The 14,696-nt window shown below is 51.0% G+C and overlaps 1 protein-coding gene across 2 annotated transcripts in view; it reads left to right on the top strand.

Annotated features, from left to right (window-relative positions):
• LOC122387189 (rap1 GTPase-activating protein 1-like) overlaps positions 1-14,696 on the top strand; it is a 100,078-nt gene that overhangs the window by 29,972 nt on the left and 55,410 nt on the right. For both annotated transcript variants that reach the window (XM_043377119.1, XM_043377120.1), the window contains one exon: positions 9,406-9,501. In XM_043377119.1, the coding sequence (XP_043233054.1) occupies positions 9,406-9,501 (96 nt within the window). The remainder of the gene's footprint in view (positions 1-9,405; positions 9,502-14,696) is intronic.

Genomic DNA, 14,696 nt, shown 5'->3' with positions numbered 1-14,696 from the left:
CTTCCTCACACCTCTAAACTCCTCCAAGAGCAAGATAGAGGAAGTTGGAGCAGGGCCCTCCTTGGCTTTGTAGGGGCTAGAGCTGCCACTGGAACAGGGAAGCAATCTTGGAGGAGTTTAGAGGTGTTAGGAAGTGCGACTGGAATAGACCCTATAGGAGTGACCCTCCCCCACCCACCACCACCTGGTCCGTCTATCCGTGAGTAACCAGGCCGCTCCATTGAGACCGTCACGGACCATCTACGCCTGGCGGTGGAGCTAATTGTCGGCTTTCTCCGGCGACCGTGATGAAGCTAAAGCTGAGCGGAAGCGGTGCTGCCGTAAAGAATCGGCACGATTTCCAGTTGATGTCCAAAAATATGCCAATGCTGATAAACATCATCCAAAGCCATGCAGAAGTATCACAATGGCATGAATCATGCTTCAGCGAATCAAATGAATGAATTAAGTAAAAACGTCAATAAACAAGCATTGAATGAAAGCATGAATCCGCGCCCCCACAACTACTAAATATGTTCAATCAGGTGACTGTAAGCTGACAATCTAGCTGTTCTACCTAAAAATACACGCTTCGGTTCGTTGTCTGTCCTCCCAGTGGAGGCGCGAGGGCAGACGTTTCTGGCGTGAAGTGGTTCCGTGACACGGGGTCGTGACGGGCCGGAAATGGCCCTCTGTCGATGCCCGGCGGGTCGGCCGCCGGCGGCTGAGGTGCCGCGCCGAGACGCACCGTTCAGTGCAGCGGCCGTGCAGCGCTCTCAGCGGCCTCGCTCGAATTCCGGACGATTAATTCATCTCCCGCGCATGTCCGGGAGGTTTGGTGTGGGCGCAGGGAGGGGAGAGTTGGGTAGCTGCTGAGTGCTGAGCCGAGAGCTAGTAATCGGTGAGAAGTGCGTTGGGTGCAGGTTGGAGGTTAGTTCCGTCTGGATGTGCCGAGACGTTCGTATAATTGCATGCAGATTGATATCAATCTCGTACATGCAGATTCCGGACCCTTTCAAATCGCCTCAAAATTGGCATGTAGACCAAACAGGACAGGCTGATCACGAATCCGAAGTCCGTTCCGAGGCACATATGAAACTTTTCCCGTAATTGACGAATTACGGATCGGCATGCAGATTCCGGACCCTTTCAAATCGCCTCAAAATCGGCATGTAGACCAAACAGGACACGCTGATCACGAATCCGAAGTCCGTTCCGCGGCACATATGAAACTTTTCCCGTAATTGACGAATTACGGATCGGCATGCAGATTCCGGACCCTTTCAAATCGCCTCAAAATCGGCATGTAGACCAAACAGGACACGCTGATCACGAATCCGAAGTCCGTTCCGCGGCACATATGAAACTTTTCCCGTAATTGACGAATTACGGATCTGCATGCAGATTCCGGACCCTTTCAAATCGCCTCAAAATCGGCATGTAGACCAAACAGGACAGGCTGATCACGAATCCAAAGTCCGTTCCGCGGCACATATGAAACTTTTCCCGTAATTGACGAATTACGGATCGGCATGCAGATTCCGGACCCTTTCAAATCGCCTCAAAATCGGCATGTAGACCAAACAGGACACACTGATCACGAATCTGAAGTCCGTTCCGCGGCACATCTGAAACTTTTCCCGTAATTGACGAATTACGGATCTGCATGCAGATTCCGGACCCTTTCAAAACGCCTCAAAATCGGCATGTAGACCAAACAGGACACGCTGATCACGAATCTGAAGGCCGTTCCGCGGCACATATGAAACTTTTCCCGTAATTGACGAATTACGGATCTGCATGCAGATTCCGGACCCTTTCAAATCGCCTCAAAATTGGCATGTAGACCAAACAGGACAGGCTGATCACGAATCCGAAGTCCGTTCCGAGGCACATATGAAACTTTTCCCGTAATTGACGAATTACGGATCGGCATGCAGATTCCGGACCCTTTCAAATCGCCTCAAAATCGGCATGTAGACCAAACAGGACACGCTGATCACGAATCCGAAGTCCGTTCCGCGGCACATATGAAACTTTTCCCGTAATTGACGAATTACGGATCTGCATGCAGATTCCGGACCCTTTCAAATCGCCTCAAAATCGGCATGTAGACCAAACAGGACAGGCTGATCACGAATCCGAAGTCCGTTCCGCGGCACATATGAAACTTTTCCCGTAATTGACGAATTACGGATCGGCATGCAGATTCCGGACCCTTTCAAATCGCCTCAAAATCGGCATGTAGACCAAACAGGACACACTGATCACGAATCTGAAGTCCGTTCCGCGGCACATCTGAAACTTTTCCCGTAATTGACGAATTACGGATCTGCATGCAGATTCCGGACCCTTTCAAAACGCCTCAAAATCGGCATGTAGACCAAACAGGACACGCTGATCACGAATCTGAAGGCCGTTCCGCGGCACATATGAAACTTTTCCCGTAATTGACGAATTACGGATCTGCATGCAGATTCCGGACCCTTTCAAATCGCCTCAAAATCGGCATGTAGACCAAACAGGACACGCTGATCACGAATCTGAAGTCCGTTCCGCGGCACATCTGAAACTTTTCCCGTAATTGACAAATTACGGATCTGCATGCAGATTCCGGACCCTTTCAATCGCCATCGTTCTTAGCTCGTCAAGGCGCATCGAATGATATATAATATGACCTTGAAAGGTCAAGTTGAAAATTTGACCTCAGGTCAAGGTCATGACCTGACCGAAATAGGTCATGTTGCATATCATTCGATCCGCATTGACGAGACAAACACGATAAACGTCGAACGGAGTCTCTATCTCTATTCAATACTCAAGTTATTCAATCTCAAGAAGAAAAACCGTTGGTGACCTCAGGTGACCTCAGATGACCTGGAGATCACCTTCCAAAGGTCACAAGTGATATGTTTCGGCGAAATCACCAGCAGGGACCTGAAATACTTTGATCCTGAGCATATTGAAGTCATAGGATGGCATTCAGAGTAAGTTGAAATTTCTCCCATTGACTTATAATGGGCCGGTCGCAAAAATGACCTGACCTTAGGTCATCGATATAAAAATTTCGAGATATACAAGTTGTAGCTCCTGATGCCCTTACTACTTCCTGCGGGTTTCAAGATCCTATCTCAACAACTGTGGGCTTGGTGAGATTGCAAACTTCGAAATTTACGTTCTGAGGTAGGGTCACTTGACCTGACCTGGTGACCTGACAATAGGTCACCTGGGGTCAAAATTTTCACTCAAGGTGCGCAAAAGATGGGAAAACAGGTATGCAAAATTTGGCGGCGCTGCGCGCCGCCGTTTTCTTGCGATCTGCGAAAAACCACAGGGGGGGTTGAAAACAACCCCCCTGCAGTGCGCGTGTTAATGGTCCAAGTGGAGTCAGAGCCAGACGAACGACCAACACGGACTTCTCAGTTCAAAGCTGTTCTTGGCACATCTCTTGAGGTATATTATAAGAATAAAACCATCGAGACACGTGTCAACATAAGCCATGAAACTAACGAACGAAAGAACTGCTCCTTCCATCAGACTTGTAAACGATTCGGAGTTGATTCGTGAATCGACTCAGAATCGAATGGTTTTTCGGTGAGTCATGAGTTGATTCGAATCATTTCGTTGCGAAACTGGATGAGTCATGAGTTGATTCGAATCAATTCAATTTAGCCTCATAAGTCGTTTGAAGTGGCCGTTCTAGCAGACGGCCACTTACCTACACGGAACGACGCATCAGGCTCTCCGGAACCAACTGAATGTCGCTCCCAGCCCTGAACCAAGCTCAACTCGGTAAGCGCCCCGGCCTATTTTTTTTTTTTATAAATTTAGTCCGAATGGTTGATTGGGTGGCTTCGGGGATCAGAGTCCGCACTAAGCAAAGCTTGTTGTGCCTGACCCTGAACCCACCGTAAAACCTGAACCTGAAATTCCGGGAAAAGTTTCATATGTGCCGCGGAACGGACTTCGGAGTCGTGATCAGCGTGCCCTGTTTGGTCTACCTACATGCCGATTTTGAGGCGTTTTGAAAGGGTCCGGAATCTGCATGCAGATCCGTAATTCGTCAATTACGGGAAAAGTTTCATATGTGCCGCGGAACGGACTTCAGATTCATGATAAGCGTGTCCTGTTTGGTCTACATGCCGATTTTGAGGCGTCTTGAAAGGGTGCGGAATCTGCATGCAGATCCGTAATTTGTCAATTACGGGAAAGGTTTTATATGTGCCGCGGAACGGACTTCAGATTCGTGATCAGCGTGTCCTGTTTGGTCTACATGCCGATTTTGAGGCGATTTGAAAGGGTCCGGAATCTGCATGCAGATCCGTAATTTGTCAATTACGGGAAAAGTTTCATATGTGCCGCGGAACGGACTTCAGATTCGTGATCAGCGTGTCCTGTTTGGTCTACATGCCAATTTTGAGGCGATTTGAAAGGGTCCGGAATCTGCATGCAGATCCGTAATTCGTCAATTACGGGAAAAGTTTCATATGTGCCGCGGAACGGACTTCGGATTCGTGATCAGCGTGTCCTGTTTGGTCTACATGCCGATTTTGAGGCGATTTGAAAGGTTCCGGAATCTGCATGCAGATCCGTAATTCGTCAATTACGGGAAAAGTTTCATATGTGCCGCGGAACGGACTTCAGATTCGTGATCAGCGTGTCCTGTTTGGTCTACATGCTGATTTTGAGGCGATTTGAAAGGGTCCGGAAACTGCATGCCGATCCGTAGTTCGTCAATTACGGGAAAAGACTCATATGTGCCGCGGAGCGGACTTCGGATTCGTGATCAGCGTGTCCTGTTTGGTCTACATGCCGATTTTGAGGCGATTTGAAAGGGTCCGGAATCTGCATGCCGATCCGTAATTCGTCAATTACGGGAAAAGTTTCATATGTGCCGCGGAACGGACTTCGGATTCGTGATCAGCGTGTCCTGTTTGGTCTACATGCCGATTTTGAGGCGATTTGAAAGGGTCCGGAATCTGCATGTACGAGATTGATATCAATCTGCATGCAATTATACAAACGTTGTGCCGAGCTCATTACGGACCGGCGTGGGCGCCACCGTTGCAGCGCGCTGAGTGTGCACTGTGCGGGCCGCTATTGAGGAGCAGTCTGTGAACCCCAAGGCTGGTGATTTGCGGCGAGCCGGTGCCGCGGCAGACGTCTTTGAGCGCTTCAGTGGAACCCCAAACGACTTTGACAAATTGGCAGATGTTATCAATTAATTAGTCACCGAGAGGCGTGCATATAGTGGTCATTAGTGAGCCATTAGCTCTCTGGATCTTCAATAACGGGCTTTATTGGGCAGCGCCGGTGCCTGAAAGCGAGGAGAAATATTTAGAAAAGCTGCGGGATGGAGGTCGTGCCGGTCGGGCCGTGGCGCGCTGTGGGCGCCCCTGAATGCTCGCGCGCCGCCGCGGCCGCAGCCACGGGCGCCGCTTCTGAAGAATGTCGATATCTGCCTCTGAATGGGCGCCGATCGCCGCTTTTTAAGAAGCCGGAACCGGCCGCTTTCTGGCTGGCATTGGCGGCGCTCGTCGGCGCTAATCTGTTTTGTCCGAGTTCTTTGTGGAGTTGACTGGCGGCAGCCGGTTGGGAAGTGTGTCAGTAGTGGCAGCCGGTGAGCTGTCCTACAGTATGGGCGGCTGAGGATCATGGCGAGTATAGGATCCAGCGCCTATTATGCTGTATTTCCATTCATGCTTAAAATAATTTTATGCGTCAGTGACCGATTGCCGCCCTCCTAAAAATTGGAGCATTGTATCCAATCCAACTATTCCTAAAAGGCTGCCACCAGCCAGATAGTCAGTCTTTTTCTCTTTCCATCACATTAGTGTGAATATTCGCATTGTCAGCACTCCATTGGAACAGGTTTGTGGGAAGTACAGAGGGCCGGCGATGCGATATTGAGGTGGCCGTCTGCTGCTGCCGCCATGTGTCGTCCAGAGTGGTTTTTACACTGATCTGCGGCGGCACTGACCGAGACGCGTACTGGTCCGACTGGACGGCACAGTCTTCCCCGTCCAGCCGGCCACGTCAGTCCGTGAGCCGGTAACACGCCAGCTCTGCCTCACTGCTATGAGCCGACACGGAAAAGGTGTTAATCCGCCGACTGGGGGACTAATTAGAGCCGACCGAGCCGTTATAGCTCTATCAGATTGTCATCGATAACACCGGTGAACCCTTGAGTACCGGCGCAATTAACTTTGCGTGTTTTGTCCTAATTGGCTGTTCTCATAGACTTCACTAAGCTTGCTGAAATGTGGCTAAATGAAGAAGAGAGTTCGGAGGGAAACCTTTAGCAGATTGGCCGGGCCACGACCCGCTGGCGTCCCGTTGCTTTAGGCTGTGGCCTTTGTTTCGGTGCCGTCGACGGAGGCTCTGGCGCCGTTGTGGTGGGATCTCGTTGCCCTGGTAGTCTGCGGTCTGATCTTGTTAATGCATGGTTGATTTCTCCTGTTCAGTGTGGGCCCACCGCACGAAGCCTCACAGTGCACATTCCTGGCCTTCGAGCTGAGTGAACCAGATCTTATAATCTCATCTTATGAAGTTGTTGCTAGCCAAAGCCCTAGAAAAATATTCCATCTCAAGTTATGAAAACCTGAAGAGTATAAGACGCCCGAGGTTGGGGTCGAGGAATCATATTAAACGACCTAAGCAACGTAGGCTGTTTATCCTTGGATCATTTACAGTCGTCATTGCGTTTGCTATTTTTTTTTTTTTTAATCCGCTAATCGACACTCAAAGGAAATTTTTGAACCTTCTCAGAACGATTACTCAGCGGTGATAATCACATATTTAATTCACATATTTATCGCAAATTGACAAATATTGACACATTTACTATCCCGTCTTTATCCACTTATCGATTTAGAAGACACAGTCCTTTCCTGTAGCCCCCAGGCAAAGACAGCACACGCCTCTGAGTTGATTCCTCAGCCGGGCGCCGTATTGGCCGCTCCACTTTGTCCCAGCGCGCCACGTCTGTCTCTGCGACGCGCCTCAACTGTCTCCGTCGTGGAACCGCCATGGTGTCTAATGTCGTCACTGCTGATTTTATCTAACGGCTGGTCCGGCGGCGCCGCTCGGCGCTTCTTGTTCGGCATTACACGGCTCATGACGCATAAAGTCACCGGGCCCTCATTGGGGCGGACGCCGGACACACAGCCACTCAGGCACTCGGGTGATCAGACACTCTGGACACTCGGCGGAGTGCTCGGGTCGGCTGTCACGGCTGAAAGTCTCGTGACGTGACGCTAGGATCAACGGCTCGTTCATTGGTCGGTGCTGTCGCGCGCCACTCTCCGGCTGAGTAGGTTTGCGTGTTGCATTCCCTCGTTCGGTCTGGTTAGTGGTCTGCTCCCTCGTCTGTCTTCTCCGTCTTGTTGAGGGGGCAACTGGTGAGGAGACGTGTGGTCTGGTCTGTCTTCTGCTGTAGAGTTATGGTCGAGGTGGCCGTCTTCACTCTGTTGCTGAGGGCTTGTTTTCTGCAGCTACAGTTTTGAGCGGTTTTTACATTTGGCTCTTCGCGTTTACCTCTGAGCTCCGTCTACATGTCATCCATCGCCTATCGTTAAATCACCACTGTCTGTTGTTTGTCCATGTTTGTTTTTATTGTCAAGATGGTGATCATAAGTGACGGTCAGTCGTTTTGGCTATGTTTGCTCCTATCCTTAGAACATGTGCCTTGTGAACCGTGCGGATGACGTCAGGGAAGTCAAATCTACATACCTGTGCGCGTGTGGCTATAGTCTATTACAGGTCAGTTAGTTGTCAATTATTGTTGCAATATCTTTCAATAGGAACTTCTTGTTTGCGTCTACGGCTCTAGTCTTGCTCCTCGTCTCTATCTTCATCTCTGTGAAGTATCCGTCTTCCTTTCCGTTTTCGTCTCTGTTTCCGTCTCCTTCTCCCTCTCCGTTTCCGTTTCCATCTCGGCGGCTTGTCTCTCCCGTCCTGTCGACCCAGCCTGTCTGAACTGTCGGCCGTTCCGCGCCTGGGGGCACGTAACGATCACGCTAAGGCTGACTGGGAAACGGCGGGCCGGAGGCAGCAGAGGTGTCAGAAAATCACACACAGCGCGAGAGGAGCCTCGGGCAGTCCCAGCCGGCCGGTGGCCTCCGCAGCCACGCCAGGCTGGACGGCCAGACTATAGGAGAGCAGGACTGGGGCATATTGTCGAGTATGAGTTCCGTGTGTGGTGTCCGTCGTTGACTGGAGACGTAGCAGATCCAGACGGGACATGATACCGTCGTTACAATTCATCAAAGGTCGACCTTAGACAGAAACGATTGCATAATGCTCCAATGACATTGATCGAGCCATTTCTGAGAATCTGCGACACTACGATGTGTTTTGTTGTGCCTTATGCAGCTTTCTGTTTGGCTTTCTGAAGACGCCTCGAACCAGGCTGCCTGTGGGGCGTGGGTCTTACTCGGAAGGTAATTTGCCGCAGGTTTGACGTTTCTCGCTTCCCCTCATTCTACTGTCGGGCTCTGCTAACTTGCCTGTTATCACGTTTTGAAGCTCCTTTGGCGCAAAAACTAATTGACGTGTCATAATTGAATAGGCCTTGAGCGGCGCGGAGGATCGGACCGGGAAGTGACGGACACCGGTCGCGTTAGCGACAGCCGCACGAAAATCACCTGCAGCAAGCCAATTACCGGCTGCACCAATAGGCACGCAATCGGGCTGCACGCGTCGCTTCCAGGACTTCACGTCAGCTCAATGAAAAAAGGAGCAGAATGTGAGCCAGCCTCGGCCAACTGTTCAAAGGGCTGGGATTTTGGCAGCAGGCAGCTGCACAAATAATTCGGTTGCGAGCCGACCGTGTTATTATCGCACGAATGTTTGAGATGCTACGTGGACTCATGGTTCTTACCGATGCATCATCTCATGCCATCATCCACCGAGAAGCTGTTACATTAGCACAGGTTCATGATGCATTGCTTCACGTCAGACCAAACGTACCGGTTGCAAAACATTTCATTAATCTCGCTAGACGAGAACAGGTGTACGTGCTTGTTATCCGATTTGAGTAGCGGTTTTATTGCCGATCTCCTAGTTGTCCTGACAGCGAATGATGTATTACTTACATTGCGAGATGCCTCTCTCATTTAGCTGTTTGGCATTTCTTGGTTTCTCACGTTAAACACGGTGGCCTCAAAGCATTCCTGCGTCTCGTCCCTGCCTTGTCCAATTCTCGCTGACCGCTAAGGTATTGACAAACCTGATAGATTTAGCTGTATCCTGTTACGTAACTCTAAAAAATGGATATATCTGTACCATCGCGTTGCACATACTGGCCAGACGAGCTCAAACCGGACTGCCTATGTTTTCGCGCATTAGTTGCGTGATTGAAGCGTTTAGGACTCGCCTGCAATTGCTGTGATCCTACATTGACACTATGTTTCTGTGATGTTTCAGAGCGATCCGCAGGACTTTATCGAGCTGTTGGCGCGCCTGCAGAACAGCCGGCTGGACGACCAGCGGTGTGTGTTGCCAGCTTACTTCAGCGGACCGGTGAGTACCCACGGCATCCGTGACGAATCAGCTCACGAGGAACACATCGCACTGTGAGCACCGGAGCACAGTTTGCCTCCGGAGAGATGAGCACCTCCCGCCGGAACACTGGAGCATGGCCCAGTGATGGGGACACGGCTCACTTTTGCGTCGGGGACACTGCTGCCGAGGCGGTGGATCTCTGCTGTTGGGCGCTCCATCTCTCAGCGATCCACGCCAGTCGTTTGGCTGATCTACTGAGCCTGTGTCGGCTGTCTTTCTGTGTTGGCCACTCTGCATATCAGGACCTCTGTGACGTCTTCTGTTTCCCACCACACAGTGAGCAAAACGTTCATGCACACGGCGTTACGCTATCGGTGATACGTGCGCGAGGCAGGCGTTAGATCACCACGTCACGGTCAGGTGTGACGTGCGGCCGACGGCAGCTCCTCAGGAAGAAAGTTCCCAGGTGCACGCGCTGACCTCAGCATCAGCCGCTGATCTCTGAGCGGCTGACCTCAGCGCGGTGAACTGCAGTGCCTCTGAGCTCAGCTCAGCTCTCCGTGCGCTCACGGCCGGTCAGAGAGGCTGATTAGCTGCAGGCATCGGGCCGTGGAACCGAGAGCCCTCAGCGACGCTTCCGGCGCGGGGAGTCGCCGTCGATTTCGGAATATCCCGGCCCCGCCCGCAGTGTTTGGCCACTAATATCAGCGTGGGTGGCTGTCGAAACTGAGAGCCGACCTTCGGGGCGGCCAGCCAAGGTCCGCGACCGACCGCGGCGATCCTCTGACTCAGAGACCGCGCCGCCGATCGAACGTGATGTGACGTAAATGGCCATCTTAGTGAACTCAATCACACTCGGTCAAACAGATGAGCCGGCAACGTGCCGACAATGGTGCCGACAAATATGGCGTATGAGCTCTGAGGCAGTGCCAGGGGCCGGGACATCATAATCAGCACAGCCGCAGTCATAAGAGAGCCTACTGTCACTCCTGAGGTCACCGCCGATTGCACCATTCACATTTGCCGAGCTGTATTTAAACCCATCACGTATAGAAACTGTACATACCCAAGGTGAGTAATTTCACTTTTAAGCGGACGTGTTTGCAAGCGCAGTTTCGCTTGTGTACAGTGTAAGTACACCAAACAAGGACAGAATTTCACTTTCTGTGTACACACATTAGATCACATTGACATTTCCAGTTTCTTAAGTCGATGTTGTAAACGATTTTGCCCACTGATTTCCTACTACAATCCCGCAGCTACCGAGCCCCAGCAATTAACCCGGGCAGTGTGAAAGTGACTGGAACAGTCGTAAAAATAACAGCGCGGGGAACCTAGCGAGACTAAGTTCGAGCCCCAATCGCGTTTGGCGGCCGACCCCGGGCCGACTTTCGCTGCCCAGAGATGAGGCGCTAATAGTGTGCTGAGGGTGGTGTCGCGCGCGCACCGCCGGCTCTCAACTCCCAGGACCGGCCTTCCTTCTCCAGCCCGCGGGATAGGGAAGACGAGAGGCTGTCTTTCTCCCCGGGGGAGAAGAGAGCCGGTCCTGGGTGGACGGACGAGCCGCCTAGCTTTATTTCTACCACTGGAGGGGAGCGGCGCTGATCTGAGACGCCTGGGTAGCCGGCCGGGTGGGCTGGCCGTCACTGCTGAGAAGCTGATGGACCCGGCTGACAGCCCGGCTGCTGCTGGTTCCATCAAATGGCTGCTGTGCCTATCATAGCGGCTCGAAACTGTCTTACATAGGCTCCTGTTTATGATTGTCCCGTTTTGCGCCCTGCGTGAATTGTGATTACCTGGGAGTCGAATAATTCGGGTCCTTTGGCACCACGCCTATCCGACGTCAACGCAGCGCTGACTCGTGTTTCTAAAAGCCGTATCCCGTACGAACTGTATACTTTCGTGATATGTAGTACTGTATGCGGCCCAGAAACCGCCGTTCTCGGTATCAAATCCCTGTGCCTTGTTCGCCTCTTTCATCTCGAGCACCTTGTTCATTTCTTTCGCGCTTCGGTGAGTGACCTCCCTCAAGCTGCTTAACTAAAGCCGCTTGTGGTCGGTGTCGTGTCAAGTTGCTCACTGTTGAACGTCATACAAGGCCTCCCCACCGCCGCGCCGGGCGGCACAAGGCTTGCGCGGAGCTCGTGGCCAGTTGGTCGGGTTGGGCTGGGAGCGCCGGCAGTCGGAGGCAGCGGGCAGGTGTTGGCCGGGCCGGGGATGGGCCGCTGCATGCCGAGGTGCTGGCGGTGGCCGACTTTCTCACCGTGCGCGTCTCACTGACCGCAAGGCCGCGGTGGTCGCGGCCGCCGCGCCGCAGCCCGCGGCGCGAGCCGTCAGCTGACGGGCCGAGCGCGGCACGCTGCCGGATACGGTATGAACCGGGCCTTTAAACGACTGACCACCGCCGCTGGGGATATGTGCGTGAGATGTACCCGTCTGAACCGGTTTTGATAGCCGTGTCGGCGCCGAGCTCCGTCTCCATTCATAGACGCCGGGAGCGAGTGTTGAGCGCGTGCCTCGCGGAGCCCCAGTGCGCAACGATAATAAATGGCGTGGCTGTCGAGCGGGCTGATGAGATGTCTCCACCATGTGGTGCCCCGCTAACAGGTGCCGAGCCCCTGAGCAGTCGGCCCGAATTATACAACGGAGGATTTGTCATCGTTTGTGCGCCCGCTCATAGCACCTGGCAGCGATTGTGCCTTGTGTTATACCACTGTAATCGCTCTTTGTGAAATGTGAAGTCATTTCTCAGCGCAGATTTTATTCATCCGTTTCAAAGAGACCTCATGGCTGCCTTGAACTAATGAACTCGGAGCAATTACCGAATGAAAACGTTACGGTCCCTGCCGAGATAAATGTGGACTTTTCACTTTCAGTTTTTGGTGGGTTCGGTATTAGCATTTATAATTGATCGATGTGGACAAATGAATTGCCCTGGAACGTAAATGGATTTAAATGGGGCTAATACTTGTAGAAATATGGTGAGCATCAATACTCAGACTTTGTCAATATTTTAGGGCATAATTGGTCACACGGCTCGATTGAAAGCACGCCAAATACAATGCAAACTGACGTTGCCAATAATACCTATGGCTTATCCTGTTGCACTACGTACTACGTAGGTACCTAATTCGCAATGATCGAATGTAGTGAAAAGAAATGTCCAGTGCTAATCGTTATGCTGTTCATGAATATCTGTTGTAATCTGACTGGATATGCATTCAGCTGAGTGATTTTAACCAGATGCATGCCTCTGCTTTTACCAACAATTCTGCGGTTTTTAATTGTGTAACACCAGACCTGACGTCGAGCGATATGCCTGTCCCCGCCGCGGGCCGCCGCAGTCGCACATCTGTATATAAATAAGCGATGGTCTTCGATGACCTGGCACCAAGGCCGTGGCCCGCACCCGCCGCCATGCCCACTGGCGGTGGGTGCCGGCGCGAATGCGTTTTTCGCTCATGAATGATGGATCCGTTTATAGGCCAGATCAGTCGCGGGTTTCGCTAATCGGGCGTCGCGTCGTGTGATCGGACCGCGCCGTGTTGAATAGATCGGGTCCGTGCGATGCTGAGTAGTGAAGGGTTTAGCTGACAGCGCAGTTGGTGTCCCAAAGACAGCTGCAACCTGTCCACTTCTGCTCCGTATCGTGGCTCCGTCTCACCGTCCCTAGTTCTCGTCATCATCGCTCGCTCGTGCACTACTAAATTGTGGTAGGATGTGTTCTGTGCCGGTGAACCAAACCGGCACGCCTCCCTCGCGCACCGCGCTGTGAGAGACTGGACAAATCGGCTCCTCGATACCTCTCAGACATCGCGTTCAAATCGCTCCCACTACAGACTGTCACTCGAGTGATCCGACTATTTATGGGGTTACACGATAGCACGGACAGGAACGGTTACAATGGCAGCGGTCGAACGGTGTTTTAGTGGTGTCGCGCACGACAGGACGCTAATAAATTAGTGCGCTTTATTGGTGATGGGCCAGTGTGCACATCTTTTCCGGTGTGCGACCAGCACCGATAATGCTTTGTCAAGGCCTTTTCCTATGCCCGCATGATTTACCTATACGTCGTCATGGTATGCCTTCAGCGCGCTGTGAGTGAAGTCCACTTTTCGTACGCCGTGGAACAATGAGTTGAGGACAATTGGTGCCATCCATTCTCAGTAGGTATTAAGACTTTGCTGTCCGTTTTTGTTCCGAATGACGAACTGCTGGTGCCGTTTTGCGGCTTTGTGGCCGCAATCCTTTGTTGATTGGCGACGATCGGTTACCGATACCAATGTGACAATTTCCGTTGCAGATGATGATTTTATCGCAGTATCTGCCTTAGTTGGTACCGTGGCGAGGCACCATTAGACCGGCTTATTTCCAAATGGCTTTACAATTGCTTGCAGAATAAAAAAAAAATGATGGGTATTAATCGCGGTTCATATATTTGTATTCAATTTAATAGCGTAAATGTAGATTGTAGAGACGATGTCACTAACGGGCATGAGCATCTAAAAAACGGATTCTGATGATTGCGTTTTCTAGGAAGGGAAATTATGCTGGCTTCATGACATATCCTGAGTTATTTTATTGCCAAGTAGTTCGCCACCCTTTCAGTGACAAATTCCTGGGAATTTTTTTGCCAGACAGTCTTGGAAGCAGACTTGTAAGCGATTAAAAAAAACTCAATCAATTCAATCACGACTCACTTGATGAAATGACCGATTCAATCGAAACTCAATCGAACAGTCTGAATTTCTAAGTGACTCAATCACAACTCATTGACCTTGTGATTCAACTCAATCACGACTCATCCCGTTATCAGTGATTCAGGGAATGATTCAACTCACGACTCAACTCAATTCAATTCAATCAATATTACATATAGCCCATATACTATATAGGTATGAATATATGCATGTGTTGTGCTTGCGCCTTGCGTGTGTTTTAATGCAAATGTCACATATATTTGTATTTTGTAGGTACATATTCATAATATAATAATTAATGTACCTAGTCAGTTAGGTTAGGACTTAAGTATGTCTGTTACCAATCATCACGTACACCTACCTCAACCTATTGATTAATTTACCGTTGAATGAAAATGAGTAGGTAGGTATTAGGTAATACTAATGCCAATTACCAGGTGGATAATGCTGCCGCCTGCCTCTGCCCTCTTGGCTCTGACTGCTGAGTACTGCTATTTTTTCCACTCATTAAGC

Source organism: Amphibalanus amphitrite, unplaced genomic scaffold (assembly GCF_019059575.1).
Source record: "Amphibalanus amphitrite isolate SeventyFive unplaced genomic scaffold, NRLGWU_Aamphi_draft 000276F_arrow, whole genome shotgun sequence".
NCBI classification, from domain to species: domain Eukaryota; kingdom Metazoa; phylum Arthropoda; class Thecostraca; order Balanomorpha; family Balanidae; genus Amphibalanus; species Amphibalanus amphitrite.
This window is presented reverse-complemented; position numbering and strand designations above follow the sequence as displayed.